The sequence below is a fragment of the Desmodus rotundus genome, chromosome X (genome assembly GCF_022682495.2).
Source record: "Desmodus rotundus isolate HL8 chromosome X, HLdesRot8A.1, whole genome shotgun sequence".
Taxonomy (NCBI): domain Eukaryota; kingdom Metazoa; phylum Chordata; class Mammalia; order Chiroptera; family Phyllostomidae; genus Desmodus; species Desmodus rotundus.
Genome location: NC_071400.1, coordinates 80,951,434 through 80,973,750, shown reverse-complemented (window position 1 = coordinate 80,973,750; position 22,317 = coordinate 80,951,434). Strand labels below are relative to the sequence as shown.

The 22,317-nt window shown below is 37.3% G+C and overlaps 1 protein-coding gene across 5 annotated transcripts in view; it reads right to left on the bottom strand.

Annotated features, from left to right (window-relative positions):
* The window catches only part of DMD (dystrophin), a 1,965,474-nt gene that overhangs the window by 993,765 nt on the left and 949,392 nt on the right, over positions 1–22,317 (bottom strand). For all 5 annotated transcript variants that reach the window (XM_053917632.1, XM_053917633.2, XM_053917631.1 and 2 more), the window contains one exon: positions 5,969–6,116. In XM_053917632.1, the coding sequence (XP_053773607.1) occupies positions 5,969–6,116 (148 nt within the window). The remainder of the gene's footprint in view (positions 1–5,968; positions 6,117–22,317) is intronic.

Here is a 22,317-nt window from a genome sequence, read left to right as displayed (position 1 = left end):
TCGGAGATGGTTTGTCTAACGGAATAATATAATGAAAACAGGACTCATTTATCAAACGATCCATTATAATGGGGGTTATTTGTTCTATATGTGAAGAGATTATGCTACGTCTATTGGATATATGGGTGACCAAGAAAGACAAGCTGCCTGCAAGGTTGGCATTTTAGTGGGACATGGAGATAATGCACATTAGATAATACACATGCAAACATATTTTACAATGTCACCATTTTACAGTGTTATGAAGAGCGTAAAGCTGGGTCATTGGGAGAGGAAAGAATTAAGATTGTGTGTGTGTATCTGTGTGTGTGAGGGAGAGAGAGAGAGAGATTTTAAGATAGGAGGGCTTACAAAAGCCATGTCTAAGAAGGTCACTTTAGAGCACGGATAGATATAAATAAAGAAGTGTCCACACATCTTGAGAGCGAGGGGCCGGAAACACAGGACAGGACAGGGATAGGGTAGACCCGCAGGCACAGAGAACAGCAAGATTCATGGTAGGAACAAGTATTCCAAGAAACAGTAAAAGGTATGTGAGGAGCAAGATCAGTGTGGCTAAAACTTGAGCTTTACAACATCTTGTACTTCATGAAAATTACCTATAGTAACATGAATCTCATGTTTCACTGAATAATAATTTCTGCTTCGCATTGCTTCCATGTTGACGTGAGCAGTTTTCAATTTGGAATTTGTGAGTAGCATGCTTTACTCTTTGGAGATTCTTTGTCTCTTGATAATTCGTTACTCTAAGAAGGGAGGTCCCTTAGGAATGATATGTTTTTCATGCATTTACAGCAATTACTTCTGGGGTGGTTGTAACAGTCAGTTATCATTTTGGTTCTTGCTTCTTTTCAATAGTGTATGGCAATCTGTCACCTCCTTAAACATGCCAGTCTGGACAACAGAACTTAAAGAACAAACCATTAAAATTACCCAATTATTTAAATGTATTTATCCTATGAAAGATGCATTTGATGGGCAACAATTTAGAGCCCCTCTCGGAATTTCCGTACCATGTTAAACTCTCAATAAACATGTTATTTACTACTTCTGAAAAGATTCATAAGAACCAAGAAGTTGTAGAGGAGTTTCTAAGCAGCAATAAAAGGCTAACAATATTTATGAAAGAATGGAGTGCCCAACTGTTTAGCCGTATTAAGAGACTGAATTCTCATGCCCCTGCCAGCTAATAACGTTGAAAAACTCACTTTAAGACGTATCCCCATATTCATACATAGCTATAACCCTAAAGCAAGTGACTAGAGACAAATTCTCTCAGCAGTAAATTTTCATGCTGATTCCCTTATGTCAGCGTACGTCTTCTGGTTATGGAAACCAGGATCGCTTTGTGACCAGCAAATGGAATCTTATGAAATTTTATTACTGCTGGGGAAATATAAAGGGCCAGCAATAGTACAAATTATTCTTAACATTGGGGTCCCAATGAAGGACAACAGATGGCAGAAATGTTTACTCCAGTGATTTTTCCATCAAAGTTTCTATTAGCATTTGAGTGCCAGCAGTGTGGCTGGCTGTTAAGGAGCTGTCAAACTCACCAGCCAGCTGGAGAAATCGGCACTCTAAACACTGACTATATAGAAAACATATTTGTATTCAATTTGGTCTTTTACACCATATGCCTTCTTCTAGATAGCCTTAGATTTCATCCGTGATAAGTCCGAGGCAGTCACCGCCCATAGAGTCCTTTGAAGGAGGAGGTGACCAATGAGGCATTAACATATACCCAAATCAAAACAGAAAAACGCACTCTCTGCAGCCGACAGCGTCAGCGACCTACACACATCCATTCAGCACACTTCATCTCTGGCCAAGCCGGTGGATTTCCAATAATGGCACCTGCTACTTGAGGGCTTTTCTGGGCTGCAAGCTCAGGAAGTAGGTTGAGAAGAAAAAGAAACCTTGGGTATTCCCATTGTGAGGAAGAGAACCTTTTCACAGACTTGCCTGTCTCAAACTTTTGGGCAGAAGTTACCCGACTCCAATCAATGTGCTCTGTCTAAACTAGTAAGAATTGGCTCCTTTACAAAGTGCTTTAGCTCTGGCTGATGTGGCTCAGTGGATCGAGTGCTGGCCTGTGAACCAAAGGGTTCCGCCAGTTTGATTCCTAGTCAGGGAACATGCCTGGGTTGTGGGCCAGGTCCCCAGTAGGGGGCGCATGAGAGAAAACCACATATTGATGTTTCTCTCTTTCTCCCTCCCTTTTCCTTTCTGTAAAAATAAATAAATAAAAATAAAACCTTCAAAAAAGTTAAAAGGAGTAAAAAGCAAAGAAAGTGCTTTAGAATTTTCTTGACCACCAATAGTCAAGGTAAGGCAGGGCTGAAGAGCCCTGAAAATTTTCTTTGACACCCTTAGACTCTCGTATGCCTTCTCCCCAAATCCAGATACCAGGGCCCTTTGTCTCCATTTATTTCCTCCTCTAAGAGATCACAGTAATGTTCCCATTCTGTAATGCCACAGTTTATATGTAATTTTCCCTATTCCATGCAGATTGCCTATTTGAGGAAAGGAAAAGTGTATTTTGCTTAACCAGAACATAAATTTAAAACTACAAGTTTTTGGAGGTTTGATGGCAGAATTAATCCATATTGACTTAAGTATTTTCAATCACAATGAATTAAGATTTATCATGGTGGTACAAAGTCAACAGTTTTTAAATAAATTTATTTACAGTAATATATAAAAATACAATGTACATCCACCACATAGTATATATTATGGAGAAGGAAAACACAGTAATGTGGAAAGATAAGGCAGAAAACTTATTAATCTAATATTAAAGAGATATTTTGCCTAAAAACAGCAATTTAACTCCTATCAAGATAACACATTACTATTTTACTCCCTATCTTAGTTTGACATTGGTTGATTGAAAGCCTAAAAAGTTTCATCTAAACAGTCTCGTTTTGTTTACTTCTGAACGTTAATATCAAATGGAATTTCTTAAGATTGTAAGGTCTCATTCTTGCTCATGTCAACATTCTCAAGTTGTTAGTTTTTAACGTGGCTCACTAAGCAGCATTAACCTATAATATAAACAGGCTCCCTTTCCATTAATAGCAAGAATATTTCACTCTTTTAAATATCAAACTAATGACGATTTTATCACTTCTACTATTAAATTCAAGAATTTTGAACCCCTGCCCTGACTGGCAGGGCTCCATCGGCTGAAGGTCATCTCACAAAGTGAAACATCATGGATTCGATTCTTGGTCAGGGCACATGCCTGGGTTGCGGGCCAGGTCCCCAGTAGGGAGCGTGTGAGAGGCAACCACACTTGGATGTGTCTCTCCCTCTCTTTCTCCCTCCCTTCCCCTCTCTCTAAAAATAAATAAAGAAAATCTTTTTAAAAAGAACCTAGAAAAATGTTTTAAAAATAATTTTGAACCCCACTAAAAGTAGCCCATATGTTAAAACTTATTTCTTTCTCATCTCGAAGAACATGTACAGCTAAACATTAGGGCCTGTTATAATACCCACTTTTCTGTTTTCTCTAAAGTACTTGCTGGCACACCAATGCACTCCGTCAGTATATGAGTTTTAACATTATTTTCGTAACTTTCTTTCATGGTGCTGAGCTTTCCCTTTAAAAACTCCCATTAACATTTATTCTTGTTAGTTCTAAAACGAGTAGGCAGACGTGTCAGCTTTCTGAGGAGGATGTGTTCGGCTGAATTGGAATTTTGCTCAATTCCTATTCCAAGAGCTATACTTTGATACAATGTCATAATTCATGAAAATAAGGTTTAATGAAACTTCTAGGTTGTTCAATCTGCATTTCAGAGGTTTGGGGACAGTAGTTCAGTGAATAATTTTTTTTGTTTGTTTTCATAGATACAGCCTAATCACTTATGAAGTGTGATTAGTTATGATATCTTACATTTAATGAGTATTTTGTGGAAATGCAGTTCTAAGTGCTTTATGCATAACTTCTTTTTATTGTTACTTAAGAGAACAGAAAGCAGAGACGTGGAGAGACTTAAGACAGTTTCCCAGGGTTCTGCAGCTATTGAGCTACAGGAGCTGGGATTTCAACCCATACTTTGGGAATGTGGCTTCTAACACATTAGTCAATCTTTTAAACTCCTATTAGAGGCTAATGTGGCATTATAATTGTATCTCATCTCTTCAAGGAGGAGGAGGAAAGGCTGACACATTGAATAGAGACCTGGAAGGTGTAAAAAACCCAAATCACACTTCACCAATGTGTTGACTCATACACAACAACATGTGAGGTTAAAAATAAACACTCGATGTGATTAGCCACAGATTAGATCATTGCAAAAAATAGATTTGTCAATTTTACAGTAGAAATTATGTGAAATGAATTATAAAAAAGATTGAATAAAAAAAAAGAACAGAATACCAGTGAGGAGTGGGACAGCTTACACAGCCTAATATGTATAATCAGAGTCTCTGAAAAGGGACAGGGGATGGAAACACTGTTTTTAAATGCCTTAAAATTTCTAAATTTGATGAAAACTACAAACCCACAGATCCAAGAAGCTTAACAGACCTCAAGAACAAGACACATGATGAAAACTATGCCAAAGAATATCATAAACCAATTGCTTGACTCCCAAACACACTCCCCAATAAACCTTCTGTATGCTAATCTCCATTTCAGAGAGGGCTTCCCAAGCATGCCCACCTGAAATAGGCAACTAAATATATATCAAAGCAACCACTTTGTGTCAGGTATCTTTGAAAACAGCAAGAGATTTATAACCTCCCCAAGAAAACCGCACCCCTAGTGATGCTGCATTAGTCCAAAATTTTCTCTAGTGGTCTTATAAATATATTTTCTGTATGACGGCAGATTTGAAATCCTGAATTTCTTCTACCTCTGATGCCAATGCTGATGAGTATATAAGCTTGACTGACATCTACATAATTACCCAAGATTTTTAAATTATTCATTTCCTATATTTACATAGTTTACATATATTGTACATAGGCGGTTACATGTTTACTTTCTTAATCAAAATGCATATTTGCCATGCAAAAATGTTTGAGAATGGGGAATTGTAGAGTTGAAGATGATATTGCTTTTTATGAATCCAGCATTTTAAGGTGTCGGAACTATTTAATAAATTACCTGCTTCTTTGCTTTCATCTGTCTTGATCGGCATTTTCTGGCATTAAAAATTGGCCACAATTCAAACCTACTTGATTGAGTACTGCTACATGAAATCCGAGATTAAAAAGTTACAAAGATACCTAAGACTTAGCATACTAAACACAATATTTTTACACGTGAACTGCATAGTTTATAACCTAAATTATAAGCTCCACAATCCAATTTATCTTCATCTGCATACTCAAAAGACACAGCAAGTTGAAATTCAACTATACACTGGTTATAATATATACGCTGCCTTTCCATTAACATAAATACCTAATAAAAACATAAAAACATAAAAAGTCAATAAGTACTGCCAATTAACTCTGCATTGTTTTGGCCTCTGGACTATCTTGGAATGCATTTTGTCAATAGAATATATGGAAATATTGCTACATCACCACAAATTATCCTTAGGGAAACAGAACTGTAATTTTATCATGATGGATATTTCTAGAAACTACATTATTGCTAAGTATACCACAAGTTCTTCCTTTGGACAGGATCACACTCAAAAACGCAAACTTCCCTAAAGCCACAGGACGCTCTGCTACACGACGCTTCTGTGTAGCACAGATGCAGTCAGGCTTTCACTAGATAAACCAGTTATCTCTACGCTAATTCTCACCCTGTCCGCGAAAATCCACAGCGCGCTCTCCCAACATCATCATTAGGATTACGTCCTCCTGTGTGTAGCGATGACAACAAAAGTCAGCAATTACGCATTTCCGGCATCCTTCACAACGTGAACTTAAAGGAGCTCAGCAGTTATGATAGTGTGGTGAAGATGAACATAGTTTGAAAAGAGAGATCTCAAAATCTTACCTTAAGATACCATTTGTATTTGGCGTGTTCCCAGTTCTCAGGTACTTGTGTCTTCTTGAGAAACTGTTCAGCTTCTGTTAGCCATTGATTAAATAGCTTCATATCATAATGAAACCGTCGCCATTTTTCAACAGATCTGTCAAATCGCCTAGAGGGTGAAAATATGGATCAAGAAAAAGAAATAAATTATGTAAAACAAATTCTATGGACATAACATATATGTTTATTTACCTGGACAAAAATAATAATAATATTAAATAGAAAGAACCAATTAAAATAAAAGGCTGTGATTTTTCCTTTTAAAGCTGAATACATTTCTTGATTGAAGCAAAGGTAAAGGCAACTATTATGGAGTATTAACATTCTCTTCTCTGTGAGCATATTTATTTTTATAATTCTAGGAATTTGAAAATATATTAACATCTAATAAATCATTTTAAAGCTATTCAATGTCAAATGGATCAGAATCAAATGCTCTCATAAAGTCTATCAATTTCAATATTACTTTTGATCCAAATGGCTGTATTCATTAAGAGCCTCAAGCATCCAGAATGACGGATGTAACGTGTTCTAGGCTCAGGTGTAAGCAACCAGCCAACTAACTTACACACCGTACCATTGTACCCACGGACATTTTACTTTGAAATGCTGAAGGAACTTATATGATATTAGTCAGGCTTTACATTTTCCTTAAGACAGTTGCACATCAGAATCATCTGAGTGTGATAAAAACAATAACAATAAAACACTGACTCCAGGCCCCACTCTAGACCCATTAAATCGGTATCTTTGGAGGTGCGATATTGACATTGGTATTTTTAAAAGCACCCAGGTGATTGTAACATACAATCCAGGTGAAAGAAACCTGACAAAGTAAATTTTAAAGTCTTCTGGGGTTATGATCCACTGGATCTCTGGGAGCCTGTCCAAAGAAATATTTGCTGGCACTAAACCAAAAACCATCCTGAACATTCCCGGCACTGGGGCTGCCTCAGAGTGCGGTAGTCTGTCAGAGTTCTCTGAGGGCCATGCTTGAGGCACAGTGGATTATAGCTTTAAATATTTTCTGAGTTCTCTACATCCATTTAGGAACTTTAAATAACTTTACAAGTTAAATAATGTCACAACTCCCTACTGTTTTCCTGGGAAGGGAATGGAATTGACATTTATTAAACAGTTACTTATGAGTCAGGCACTGGGCTGTGGGCTTTTCATACTTGATTTCATTGACTCCTACAACATGCCCTGCAACACAACAATTACTATTCCTATTTTCCCATGGACAAAAGTAAGAGGGTGACTTACTCGCCAAAAGGTAAATAGTTATGAATGGCAAAGAGGGGATTCTAACTTAGGTCTCTCTGGTTTCAGTGGTGCCTTTTTCTACCTTACCAGGTCTTTGCTGGGATTTGCTTTTTTATGAGATGATTTCTCACCCTACCAGTTAAACAATGTAGTGACAGAGTTGCAGGGATTTTTTTCTTATTTTTGTTTTTTATTATATTCCAAATATTTAATTATGCATCTACATGTACATTGCATTCTGTCAGACATTGCATTTACTTAACTAACTGTATTTCTTACTTGACATATTTAAAACAAAAAAAGCCAACTAGCAGAAATATTTAAAATGGACAGTATTTTGGCAGCATAAAAAAGGTAGCCAATGGTAACCGGAAGAAGTAGTCTAACTACAGATAGCTGAAAAATAAGAATTTTGCCTTTTATAATTAATGGCATCTGAGAGCTGATCAAATATCATATAACCACGAACCACAAAATTATCGCAGAAATATATTACAGGTTTAATAATAATGTTGTTATTATGTATTTTCAGTGGTAGCTAATATACAATCAATGACTTACACATACATCTTAAATCCATCCTTGTATCATTGGACCCAAAGATTAAATAAGAATGTAAAAAGCAATGATGCATTGATGTCATTGTTCCATCTTAATGAGACTATCACTGATTTTCATTTTCATTATATATTTTTGTGTTGTCAGGTTTCCTACAACGTGCATTTCACACTTTGATATTTAGAAACACACAGTCATTTAAGAAGCATTTAAAAAGGCAGTCTCACATACTAAGAACTACCACCTTTCACTCTGTTCTTCTACCACAGTTTGAGAAGCAGGCAGAAGCTACCCGGAGCACAGATAAGTTGTCACTTGGTCGCAATGTACCCTTCTACCTTTGTAGCAGTCCCCTCCTTACTTTGCTTTTATTTCCTATCCAATCACCAGAACTGGTCTTATTGCCAACTCTTTGAGCTACTGGGAGGTGACTGCTTCTCCAGCTTTTGTGCTATAAATACCCCCTTTCTTCCTTTCGGGTGCTGCACAGACACGCCCCCTCCACCACTTACCACACTGGCAATTGCCACCTGCCCCCAGATTCCACAGAGGCTCCTCCCACCCCTCTTCCTCCCCACAGGTTACCTTTCCTCTCAAGCCCCTAAGGAAAGGAAATCCATATGGGTCCATACAATTGACTATAGTACACATAGCTCTGCAAGACAGAGCTGGAGGGAGAAAGAGAACAGAAACAAGCTGAGGGCCAGGTTTGCTATTTACATACTTGTTCCTGGGCCACAATAATGAGACAGGATGGCCTTGTCAGCCACACAGGCTTGCCTGCATTCTCCCCGCTATTGCCTTGGGACTCTGTGGTTTTGCGCACTGCCCCCATACTCCTGAAAGGCCCTTTCCTTTTGTTGCCTTTCCCCTACTCCCACAATCCAAACCTTTACGTACTTAACGACTAGGTCTGAATGACTGTCGCTTTGTCAATATCTAAACAGAGAGTATTTAAGAGAGCCTACAGTTGTAAATGCTTGAAAACTGGAAAGCTTATCTAATTTTATTATTAAATTAGTGTTAACATGAGTACCTCTAGTCAAACAAAATATTACAGAATAGAAACATGCACTTTTGCACATAATGGCATTTAGTGTGAGTAATAATATTTTAAACTCCATTTCAAGCATCACATAAAAATTTTAAATACACTTTTCCACGTTTAATGTGCATTAACAGCAAAGTCTGTATTCATGAATTTACTATGTAAAATTTTCATTTTTTATCACGACGACTTATAAACTTAAACTCTTTCCCAGCAATGAAAATTCCAAATGAATAAAATTTTTGCTAGTTTTACATTACATTTGTAAATTTAATCTCTAATCAGTAACCAAGATCCGTAAAATCCTCACAGCATTAACTGGACTGCACAAATGTTTGCAGAAAATGGCAGCACCAATTAAAAATGCATAGAGACATTAAAAATAAAATTCAGGGAAATAAATATACGTTTTACCCTCTATATTATTTCTCAGGCAAAAGGGTCGTTGCCTTTTTTCCTGGCAATAAGAAGGAACGTAGACCCAACTAAATAAAGGACAGAAAATATCAGTATAAACATCTGGATAATAAATCAAGGGGTTTTAAAATTTTGCAAATATTAAAATTCTCATTCACTATGCAAGCAGTATTTAAAATTACACTGCTGCTCCATTTATGTGCAGCATAACTTATTCCCTACTGTTCTAAATCAAGTTAGATTATTCTCGGGCATAAATTACATTTAGGGAGTAATTTAGGTACTTCAGGACATTCTTTAACGCTTTCAGGTAATTAAGGCGGTGTTCAATTCCATAAAATAGATTTAAATAAATAACACCCTAGTAGCCTTCTGACACATCCATTGTGGCTTTGTATGTAGGTCTGCTAACTCAGCATCGGGCTGCTGGTTATTTCCTCCCACGTTTCATTTTGATGTGGTAAGTGGAAGGGATCTTGGCTAAAATCTCATGGTCCAAACTGTTGGTAAATCGAAGTTAAATTAGGCATTTGCGTCAAACCATAGTACCTTGCTCCCTCTACACCCACACCCTGGCCCCACTCCCACAGGAATAAAATTATTATTTTTTTAAAAGCTCTATTCTTTTTTTCTTAAAGATTTAATTAATTTATATTTAGAGAGGGGATGGGAGGGAAAAAGAGAGGGAGAGAAACATCACTGTGTGGTTGTCTTTCGCATGTCTCTTAGCAGGGACCTGGCCCACAACCCAGGCATGTGACCTGAGTGGGAACTGGCAACCGACCCTTTGGTTTGCAGGCTGGCACTCAATCCACTGAGCCACACCATCCAGAGCAGGAATTAAATTATTTTTAAAACCTGAGTATATTAGCAGGTATCAAGTATTTTCTACAGAATCTAACTCACTCTGAGGAGCTCTCCCATGGCTCTGAGTCTCCTCACTTGTCTCTCCTACCCATCTTACCTCTTACTCCTAAGACACTGCCCCATCCTGCCTGTGCTCTCATGTATCTATGAGATAATGTTCTCAATATATATATACTGAGCTCAGGTCCACATGTGAGCAATCCAACTCCACTCTGGCTGTCTGACGGTCTCGCTGCCACCATCCCTGGACACCATCCCTACCCTTGCTTCCTCTGGCAGGTAGAGCACGGTGGTCAGACTGCCTCGCTTGGCATCCTGGCTCCACCATTTACTGCGTGGCCTTGGGTAAGGAAGTGACTTCTCTGAAAAGTGATTATAAAAGTAGTACTTACCCCCTTAGGTTATTTGTGAGGGTTGCATGAATGAATATGTCTAAATTTCTTAGAACAGTGGCTGGCGGTATTCAACAAATCCGAGTTTTTATTACTCTGCCTCTATTTGGCGTAGGTTTTCAAATGCGAATCGTGTCACGAATGCGGAATGCAAGCCATGCCAGTGTCTCTCTGGTCTCTACCAGACATTTAAGAAATTATTTTATCTCTAGTTTCAGGATTTAAAGTAATTAAGTAGAAGATGTTACTAGCCCGCTTACAGAAGCTGAATCATTGCTTCAGCATAGAACCATGGCTTTCCATGCCTAACTCTGAGTGTGTTATATACATAATTTGTTTATTGTTAAAATGCCTTTACTGTTAAATGCACTAATATACAGACACATGTATCTATTGTGAGCACAACTCAAGCCAGGAAATTAAAAAAATAATCCCAGGGTCAGAAATCCCTCTTGAACCCCTCCCAATCACTAGCCCCTTCTGCCCACTCCCCATATATTCTTCATTCCCTTACAGCTTTGTAACTAAAATATGCATCCCTAACAAAAACAAACTAAGCAAAAACTAGAACAGGAACACAATCACAGAAATGGAGATCACATGGAGGGTTTTCAGTGGGGAGGGGAAGGGAAAGAATGGGGGGAAAGGTACAAGGAATAAGTAGCATAAATGGTAGGTAGAAAATAGACAGGGGGAGGTTAAGAATGGAGAAGCCAAAGAACTTATATGTACGACCCATGGACATGAACTAAGGGGGGAATGCTGGAGGGAAGGTGGGTACCAGGTAGAAAGGGACAAAGGGGAGAAAAAAAATGGGACAACTGTAATAGCATAATCAATAAAATATACTTAAAAACTTATCAAAATTGGTGAATTTGTGTAGCCATTTTCCTATTGAAAATAGAAGAAGAAATGCAACAAAAAATAAATAAATATGCATCTTAACACTAGAGTTTGGCTCGTATATGTTTTTGAACATTTTATAAATGGAACCATATAATCTTCATATATATAACCATATATCTTCTTTTGTATGAGGGTTCATTTGCTCAGTATTATAGTTTTAAGATTAGTCCATGTGTTGCATATTCATTGCTATATAACATTCCATTGTGTGATTTTTTTTTTGGCTGATAACAAACACTGAGGTTGTTTCAGTTTACAGCTATTATAACGCTGCTACAGACATTCCCGCACCTGTCTTCTGGAATGTGCGCACCAGCACTTCTGTACAGTGTATACCTAGGAGTGAAACTAATGAGTCATAAGTTATTCACATCTTTAATATTACCAAGTCGTGCCAATGGCTTGCACTCCTAGCAGGAGTAGTGTATGAAAGTTTACACTCCTATTTACAATTTACAGTCCAAGTAGCCATGTATGAGAATTCCAATCCCTACATATTCTGAGCACTACTCGCTACTGTCAGACTTTCACATTTTAAGCATTCTGGTCTCAATATAGTGATATCTTATCTTAGTTTTAATTTGCACCCCCCTGTCTCCTAATGGAGCTGGCAAATTCTATATTTATTGGCCATGTACATTTCTTACTTTGTGAGGACAATAGTCTTAGACAGTGTTATTGTGAAATGTAAAACACATTTGTTATTTACTACAGAGTGATCATTCTATGAACACCATCCAGATCAAGATATTAAACGCTGTCAACAGCCAACAACTCCTCTTTGTGTCCCTTCCTGCTTTTTGAGAACTTCTCCCAGCTTTCAATCAGACTATCTGTTCTTATCTTAAAGATCTGTAGGAATTTGCCCTGGCTGGTGTGGCTCAGTGGGTTGAGCACCAACCTGCAAATGAAAAGGTTGCTGGTTCAATTCCCAGTTGGGACACAATCCTGGGTTGTGGGCTGGGTCTCCACTAGGGAGCGCATGAGAGGCAACCACGCATAGATGTTTCTCTCCCCCTTTTTCTCCCTCCCTTCCCCTCTCTCTAAAAATAAGTAATTAAAAAACCTTAAAAAAAGAGTGGTAGGAATTCTTAATAATTATGGATGCACCCACTTTATCATTTATATGTGTATTCCAAACATCTTTTCCCACCCTGTGGCCTTCACTTTCACTCTCTCAATGTTATCTTTCATATACAGAAGTCATTAATGTACAATATAGTCCTGTTTATTATTTTTATGTATGAGTGCTTTATACAGTTATTTAAGAAGTCTTCCTTTACCCAGCATATATTAACATACTCTGATTCTCAGGCCTCAAAACAGTTGGAGAGGAACCTTGATTTTAAGTTCCTCATAGTAGTTATGTTGTATCCCCAACACGAGCAGAAAATCAAATGGAGACATGTGGAGTGCACTTAGACGGTACTTTATTTTTACCTGCGCAGGGGCGAACTCCCAGGGTGCCCGTTAAGGCTGCAAAGGGGAGTCGCGCTGAACGCTCACAGGCTAGCTCTTTTATAGGGTGAGAAGCAAGCAAGCAAGTTACAAAAGCGGGAGTTGCAGTTATCTGTGCCTAGCTCTGGGGTCAGGAGGAACTATCTGTCTGTCCCACTTAATTTGTACCCTCAGTTTAAAGATAAGGGTCCAGACCTGAGATGAGTCTGGCACCTAAAGTTTTATGGCCCTCTAACTAATTGGCTGTAACTCAGAATAAGCCCTCTGCAAATCACGTATTGTTTACCCTTACTTTAGCCGACAATGTTGTTTCTCTCCCCTATCTATTCTGGTGACCTTCAAGAGGTTTTCTGCTTAGCAATGCTTATAATTGCCTAGCCCTCTTTCCTAGCTCTCAACAGTTATAATAATGGAGTTTAAGAAGTCATTTTTCTGCCTTTATTCCCTCTCTTCACTGCTAAATTTCTACATATTTGGTTTCCCTTGTTTCTAATAACTTTTCATTTAGTGCCATATGAACAAACAGAAAAGATAGACTTTATTTGAACTGGATCGCCAACGTCAACACTTAATGTAAGCTCTTTCCAATTACATGGGACACTTGCCACACTTAAAGGTACAGGGGCTTTTTTCCATCAAAAAATAAGTAAGTACCATATTTTTTGGACCATAAGACACACCTAGGTTTTAGAGGAGGAAAATAGGAAAAAAAATTTTGAAGCAAAAAATGTGGTAAAATATTGAATAACATCCTTTAAAGCAGAAATCCTGTAGCGAGCCAGGTAAGCTACCTTCAGACTATGAGATGCACCCCAATTTTCCTCCCAAATTGAGGGGTTGCATCTTATACTCCAAAAAATACAGTAGCTAGTTTACCTGCAGACTACAGGTGAACCTCTTGGGTTTTCTGGCTGTACATTTTCCTGTACAATCTCATTCACATTTCAAGGTTCAAATAACATCTACAGCAGGGGTTGGCAAACTTTATCTTGAGACTAAATATTTTAGGCTTTGTTACAACTACTCAACTGTCTCATTATATCTCAAAATCAGCCAGAAACTGAGCATAAGCAAATGGATTTGGCTGGGTCTCAATACAACTTCATTTAAAAAAACAGGTATTGGGCCAGGTTTGGCCTACAGGCTGCACTTTACCTACCCTTCATCTATAAACTGATGCCCCAGATACTGGCCCGTACCTGAGCTCTATTCTCACCAAAACATCTTATGTGAACCTCAAACATGGCATTTGAAAAGTTTCTTATTTTCTCCTCTAAGTCTTGCTTGTAATTTTTATCTAATGATTGTCAAGCTAGAAATCTCTCTGAGGTCACCCTTTACTGCACCTGTCCTTTTCTCTGTACCGTGTTTGCCTGTGTATCCCACCAATTCTAAATCAGAAACAACTCTTTTAATATGGCCTCTTTCTTCCAGTTGCACTGCCATGGCCTCCTTTGAAATCCCCTCCTGCCTTCTCCTTTGCCACATTCCATTGCTTCTCTCCCAATCAGAACTGTCTGACCCCCCTCTAACCTATGTCTACACTGCCACCCCTTCTTTTGGATTCCAACACAAACATTCACATAGTCCACATGTTTCATAACCTATGGTTTCAAACACTGAATATCTTACAACTTCCATAAGATTTAGTCACCACGCAGCGCCCCAAGGGCTTGGGCTAGAGGCTGGGCACCTGTGAATACTACAGGCCAGACCGAGCCCCCAAGGCAGAACCACAGGAAAGAACAAAACAAAACAAAACAGTGCCCAGCCCCCCTCTGCCTGCAGCATCCAGGAAGAGCTGCAGAACACACTTGGTGAGTTTAAAGTCAGCAGGAGGCTTTTTTCTTTCCAAGCTTAAGACAAAATGACCTGGAGCAGGGAAAGCACCAGAGACAGGTCCAGAGAGACATCAGAAGGCTAAGCCAACAACTGAGACAAATTTCACTTTGCTATCCTACAGAACTTGTGTTTTGTTTTTTATTTTTATTTTTTGTTATTACTAATTTTTATTTTATTTTATTTTTATTTCTCCTTTCTCTGTTTAGTTTTGTTTTGTTAGTTGGTTTGATTTCATTGGTCGCCTGGTTTTCTTTGTTTTCCCTTTCACATCGCATTGTAATCTTTCTTCTCTCACTTCACTCATGTTCCAATAACACACTACTCTTGGTCTTTTACTTTTTATTCTTTTTATTCAGATCATATATATCTTGTCATATTATTGTTCCAAATCGCACACAGCACCCTTCCCTGGTCTTGGCCCATTTCACCACCTTCCTGAGCTTTATTACGGTGGTGGTTAACTTTATTCTCTCACACACTACGCCAAGTTTCTAGCCCTCACTCTCACTATGTCTGAACATCTACCCTCACATAAGCACTCCGCTTTCTGGAGTCAGCTCACATTTTTCCCCCTCTAATAACAGTCTTACCTCTTTTTCACACTTTATAAAAACTGGCTACTTGGGTGAAATATCACAATTATTGCTGTACTTCTCCAAAGGATCTCCTGTTATCAACTTCTTAGTACTTTAAATACCATAGAATACTCTCCCGCTGTCTTATGCCATTTTGCCTTCACCCAGCCCTTGATCACATACAGGTTAAGGTGGGAGTTGTGAACACCAGTAAACTTGCTGGAGGAGAGAACTCAACAACAAAGGAGCCACCAACAGGTAAAATCCAGGTATAACAAGAGAGCCCACATAAACAGAAGAAAGGGGAAATCTAGAGCACACAGACAAGATCAAAGAGACCAAACCACTGAGTCCCACAGAACTCCTACCACAGAAGGCCACCCTACAAAAAGACAGCTAGCAAAACAGGAATCAGGAATCGCAGAAACAGACAAAAACAGTCACCTAAAATGGGGAGACACAGAAAGAACACACAGTCAAAAGGAATGGAAGACTCTCCACTAAAAGAGCTAAATGAAGTGGAGGCAAGCAAACTATCAGATGTAGAATTCAAAGAATGGTGATGAGGATGCTCAAGGAACTCACAGACAACTACAGGGAACTGAGTGAGAACTACAACAGTATGAAAAAGGAAATAGAAACTATAAGCAAGACCCAGGAAGAAATGAAGAATACAATTTCTGAAATAAAAAAAAACATATTAGAAGGAATTGCAAGCAGGCTGGATGAAGCAAAGGACTGAATTAGTGAGCTGCAAGATAAGGTGGAAAGAAACACCCAGGTAGAGCAGCTGCATGAAAAAACACTCAAAATATGAACATAGCTTAAGGGAACTGCAAGACAACATGAAACACAACAACATTCGAATCACAGGAACACCAGAAGGAGGAGAAAAAGAGCAAGGGATAGAAACCCTGTTTGAAAAAAATAATGACAGAAAACTTTCCGAACCTGGAGAGGGGGAAAACCACACAAGTTCAGGAAGCACAGAAAGTCCCAATCCAGATGAAGCCAAAGAGGCCTATTCCAAGACATATCATAACTAAAATGCCAAGTTTTAAAGACAAAGAGAGAAGCTCAAAAGCAGCAAGGGAGAAACAAGAAGTAACATATGAGGGAGCTTCGATAAGGCTAGGAAGGTTCGATAAGGTTTGTAGCAGCGCAATTTACAATAGCCAAGTGCTGGAAGCAACCTAAGTGCCCATCAGCAAATGAGTGGATCAAAAAATGGTGGTACATTTACACAATGGAATTCTATGCAACAGAGAGAAAGAAGGAGCTCCTACCCTTCACGACAGCATAGATGGAACTGGAGAGCATTATGCTAAGTGAAATAAGCCAGGCAGTGAAAGACAAATACCATATGATCTCACCTATAAAGTGGAACCTAATCAACAAAACAAACAAGCAAGCAAAATAGAACCAGAGACACTGAAATTAAGAACAAACAGACAGTAACCAGGGGGGAGGGGGGAGAGGGATAATGGGGGAAAATAGGGGAAGGGCCATCAAGGAACATGGACAAAGGATGCATGGACAAAGACAAAGGGGTCAGGTTGGAAGGATGGGAGGTGGGGATGGTTGGGTGGGAGGAAAATGGAGACAACTGTACTTGAACAACAATAAAAAATTATTAAAAAGAGACAACATTTAGAGCATTTAGGGAAAAAAGATACCTGCAATTTCCATCTGCAAAATATCAAATAATTTAAGTCTAAAAGTTGACAAACAAATGATTTCCTTAAAACAATCAATTTAGACAATTAGCCTTTCTCGATTCATTTACTTTTAAATGGCTATGTATTCACTTTTTATGCCATTTATGGTACTTCTTGAGAGTTTAAAAAATTAAGTCTATACACATCATTTGACTCTTGCAGAAAGACACTTGACATTTCATTAAAATCACAAAATAAACAGATTGAAAAAATAGTATGTATTTTACAAAGAAAGTAAGAAAGGCTCTTTTTAAATCTTGACAGGTTATCTAGGTAGCATGCAAGTATATGCCAGTTTGGTTTGCTCTCCTATCATATAATTTGAGGGGCTTGTGAATAGAGGATAATGAGCATAAGTCCTTGAGTTGCTTTCAGTTCGGCATCTTGGAAAATAAAATATGTGTTACAATTTTTTAAAACTCCTTGGGATTGGAAAACTTATGATACTAGTATTATTTTCTTTAATACAGTTAATGGAATGCTTGGTTTGAGCAGTTTCTATGACTTGAAGTAGATGACTATTACCTTTCATGCAATTTGAAATTCATAGAATAAAGTGTTTCTCCCATGAAGGCCACAGAAACCTAACTAAACATTTTTCGACCTAAGTATATATATTTCAAATGTCTCCAGGTTCCAGGAGAGTTCATTCCTGTAATATTTTCCCTCGTACTGTGATGTTCTTAATTCCATATAATACATACTTCAACTCTACAATTCTTTTTTTACTTAAATGTAATCCACCGAAATAAACCCTATTTAGAATTCCTATGTCCACAGATTTTTGTTATATACATTTGGATTTAGTACTTTTTCTCTTTTGCTTTCTAATTTTACACTGATTTACTCCTTTATTCTCAAGCTTGACTCATATTTCTTCAAAACAATAACCTTTGAAATAATATTGCTAGTCATTTTTTTCTATATGGTAATGAACAATTTCTTTATGCCTAGAATAAAATGTATTTGATTTAAAAAAAAAAAACACTTCCATAACAACTGAGAGGAAATCTTAAAATCTTTAGATGTCTAAAGTATTTTTTTTTAATTTTGCTGTTCTCTTATAATGCATGTCTGGATGGGACCTAAAATGGGTATTGTGTTAATAGTAGTCCCTCTGTTCTACAAGGAGTAGACAGATGTGTGGAGGAAGATGTTAAACTAGGAAAGGCTTATCAATAAGCTTAAGTCATCTTAGGTAAACGAGGACTTTTTGAACTCTAAGTACACACAAACACATAAGCAAATATATAGGGGTGGACGAAAGTAGGTGCACAGTTGTGAGTATATGAAACAGCCTACATTATATACATGAAATATGTACAGCACACAAAGAGATGTCTATATGCATTTATATCTCTGTGTGTGTGTGTGTGTGTATACACACACATCAAGTATATTATTTTGGCTGAGGAAGAGACAGCATAAACATCCCTGAGATAAATTTATAAGCAGTCACGCAAGTAGGGATGCATATTTTCACCTACTCGTGACATCCAATTATTTAAGTAGCTAATTATAAAAAGAAAAATGAAGTGACTCTGACATTTCTACTGTCTCTGCTATTCCACAAATCTTCTCTGTCCTTCTCTGTTTTAAATATCTTTGCCACGATCCAAAGTCCCAGCAGACCAAGGACTGTGAAAAGGGTGTAATACTTGACAGTTCTGTCTTGTTGGAAAAATATTCAGGGTATGCTATTCCTGCACTGCTTCTGAAAAAAAAAACAATGTAGGTTTATGCTAATATTAACCTAAAAATTATACAATTTCAATGTCTTGATTTGGTACAATTAGCACCCTGTAAAAATACCCAAAGTAGAAAAAATAGTTTGCTATTAGTGAGCTATAATGTTGCCTTAAATAGTAGGATGTTTTAGGCAAATTAACTATACAAACTGATTTAGCAGTCTAAATTATATAATTTGAATTTCTTAAAAACTTTAAGGTAGTATTCATTCTGTGGACTTGATATATTCATGGATATCCTTTACAAAATGTGAGCATTTTATATATTTAGTCCTAATTTGCATATCTTCTCGTACATAGTTCAAAGGAAGATAATACAGTGTTTGCCATCATAGCTTCCAAATCTTATCTTTATTCATTGGCTCCAGGGGATATCAGAAATAAGGATGTCTTTCTCTTCATTCAAACATAAAATGTACATAATTAATATAGAAACTTCTACCTAGAAATAGCAGCAAAACAGGAACAAAAGCAAAAAGCCATCGATATGTGCTAAGCGCTCTACTATGTACTTAAGTTTCAACATGGCATTTTCAACAACACCTTAGGGTAGGTACTATTATTATACTAACTTTGCAGATGAGAAAACTGAGAATTTGGAAGGCTTAGTAACTTGTACATTTCTAAGCAGAAATGCAAGGTAACACTAGATTTGAATGAGGCTAGTTTATAGTGTGTATGGTTTTATTGTTAGCATCACTGGAATCAGTAAACAACGTATTATCTCATGGAAGACGAGAAATCGCATTTCTGTAACATGCTGTCTTCTTGGGCATAAAGCATGTTGTTACTGCTCAGCCTTACTTCTATATATCTGAGCATCATAAATCTTATATTACAAAAGAAAAAATTAATAAATGACCTAACATCCTTTTTCAGCCTCATTGTCTGAAACTAGCATCTCTTCTCTATACCCACATTGTGATGAATCACGTGGAATTTATCTTGGTTTCCTAGGAATATCCTTGATGGTTCTTCATCTTGTTGTTTTCTTCTTTTGTTCATGTTATTTTTTTGTCTTCAAATGTTCTTCTAGATTTTATGTCCCGATATAACTTCTGCCTTGAGAACCTTTCTGATGCTCTCAACTAGAAGTAATCCAACCTCTCTGAACTTCCCTAACACTCCTTTTGCCCTGCTTGAAAGGATTCATTCCATTCTAACTCACGTTGGTATCATTTAACCCAAACTACAGTGAACGGTCTCTAAGGGTAGAAACTACGTGGAATCATCATTTTTACCTTCGGTAATAGGTACTTATAAATACTCTCAAACTTCATTTTTGCAGATTCAAAATTAATTTGAGCTTAATACGTACACTTGGCATCCATTTTGAATTATTACACGTTTTCATAGGGAAATGTTATGGAGGTTGAAATCCCAAACTGTCCTCTTTAAAAATGAAGACGTACTTTTCGATTTAAAGCAGGTCAGAAGACAAGGAGGTTGTGCAGCATTTAAAATGTGAAAACCGGTGAGCATGAGTTTGAAATTCTGCTTTATTGCTAACTAGTGCTTTGTAAATATCAGCAAGTAATTTAATTTGCTGATTTCAGAATTCTCTTTTGTAAAGTAGGCATAATATCGACTTGACAGTATTGTTATAAAAATGAGGAATAATATGGCACAGTTTTCAAGCACATAGCGCTCAAGCGACGCTGGCAATAACAATCATCATAATATCCAGATCTATCTGTCTGTCTGTCTATCTATCTATTTTCACACACAAAAGTAGAATGGTATCATCGGTAGATCTAGTATTCCTGTATTTTAAAACTCATACATTTCACTATGTGTAAAATGATTATAACTGAGCAAAACAAACTATAGCAAATGGAGTCCTAATCTTTGTTTAGAGTCAAGAAACTTCCCTTGTTTCTTTCTGAATGAGGGAGAGACAGTGCATTTGATTTGGCTACAAGAAATTTAACATCAATTTTTTTTTTCTGCTAAGCTAAAGGATAATGAGAAGGGGAAAAACATTTTATTTAAAAATGGAGGGTGATAGATTTTGATCTTCAGGGCAAGGAAGACATTTTGGTGTAATTATCTTCTCAAAAGTATTATTAAAACACAAGTAAAATTAAAAAATAGAAAGGCATGGCATTTTGTTTCTTGGGTAGTCAAAATGTTCATTTCTTCCGTAGGCTATTGTAGCAAATTCAAATTCACCACTTGAGGTTAGATTATAAAAGTGGAATCTTTTACATGGGGACTTGTTTCTTTGGACCATGATTAAAAGTAAGGATTAAGATCACTGTGTACATTAGAACACATTTGCTATGAGAGCACCATAACACAAACATAAAGATAAAATAGAAACAATTAATGTTTCGCTTAGCTTTATTCTATGTGAGCAACTCTATTCTCTCTTACATAGTGTCACTCAGACCATTACCTCCCACAAGACTGCTTTTCCTATTAAGGTTGTTGTAATTAACAAGAGCCCACACACACCTAACAGTTACCATCTACCATATTAATGGATATATACAGGCTATTGTTTTTTCTAATGTTTACTACATTTTGTTTTATTTTACTTTTGGAATCAATCTCAAAGGTGGCATGTTTTTTTTAAATAGTGACTTCTATAATTGTCAATTAATTGTAAACTAATTTTCAAAGAAAGAAAAACTATTCCCATTTTACCATCATAGGCTGGTCTTGGACCGTGCAGAAATAGTATTATAGAAGAAGAATAAATTTAGAAGCACCAAATGAAATTAATGGAGAATTAGTGAGGAAATTATACCACAGTAACATTTCGATTAGAAATCGCCAGGAGAAAATATCTAGGCCATCAGAGGTTGTAAGTCATAAATAAAATAGATATGACCTTCAATGGACATGACCTATTTTACTTGGACTGGCACCCATAAGTCGAAGGGGAAATATCCAAAGGGCTTTCTTATACAATTAGATAAGTAGGAATTAATTTTGAGGCAGATTTCTGGTTACATATATCTGACAAAGCTATGATTAAGGGAGTGACAAGTCAGAAGCCTTTTATTAGCATGTCATGCTCATTTAGTTGAGTCCACTGTTGCCACGGCCATTTGGATGTACCTGTGGGAACAGGCCAGTTCCAGGTAATACCACGTAGGTAAGACACCTTCCCCTCAAATTCACTGAACTAAAATCTGACCCAGCTCCAGCAAGTTATCACTCAAGGAAGTTTTCACCATATCTGATTTCCTTTATGAATAAATATCATCATAAAAAACAGGCCCCTCTTGTTCTTTCACATTCCATTTTATTAAAACACGAGTACATGAGGGATAAAACCCTCATAAAGGGTTTTTCTTGGCATAAAACCACTATCTTCATTAAATTTTTTTCTTTCCTACACCTGAAGGCACAAGTCTAAACTTGTACTGGTAGTTTATTATTTAATTAGAGCAGATTCTTTTCTGTCATTTTAGGTGTTTCATCTGGAGGTTGATTAACATCAGTCTATGCTGTGCTCTCAGGCAAGTAAATATAGCTTGTGTGGAAAGAGGAATGAGCAGAACCAA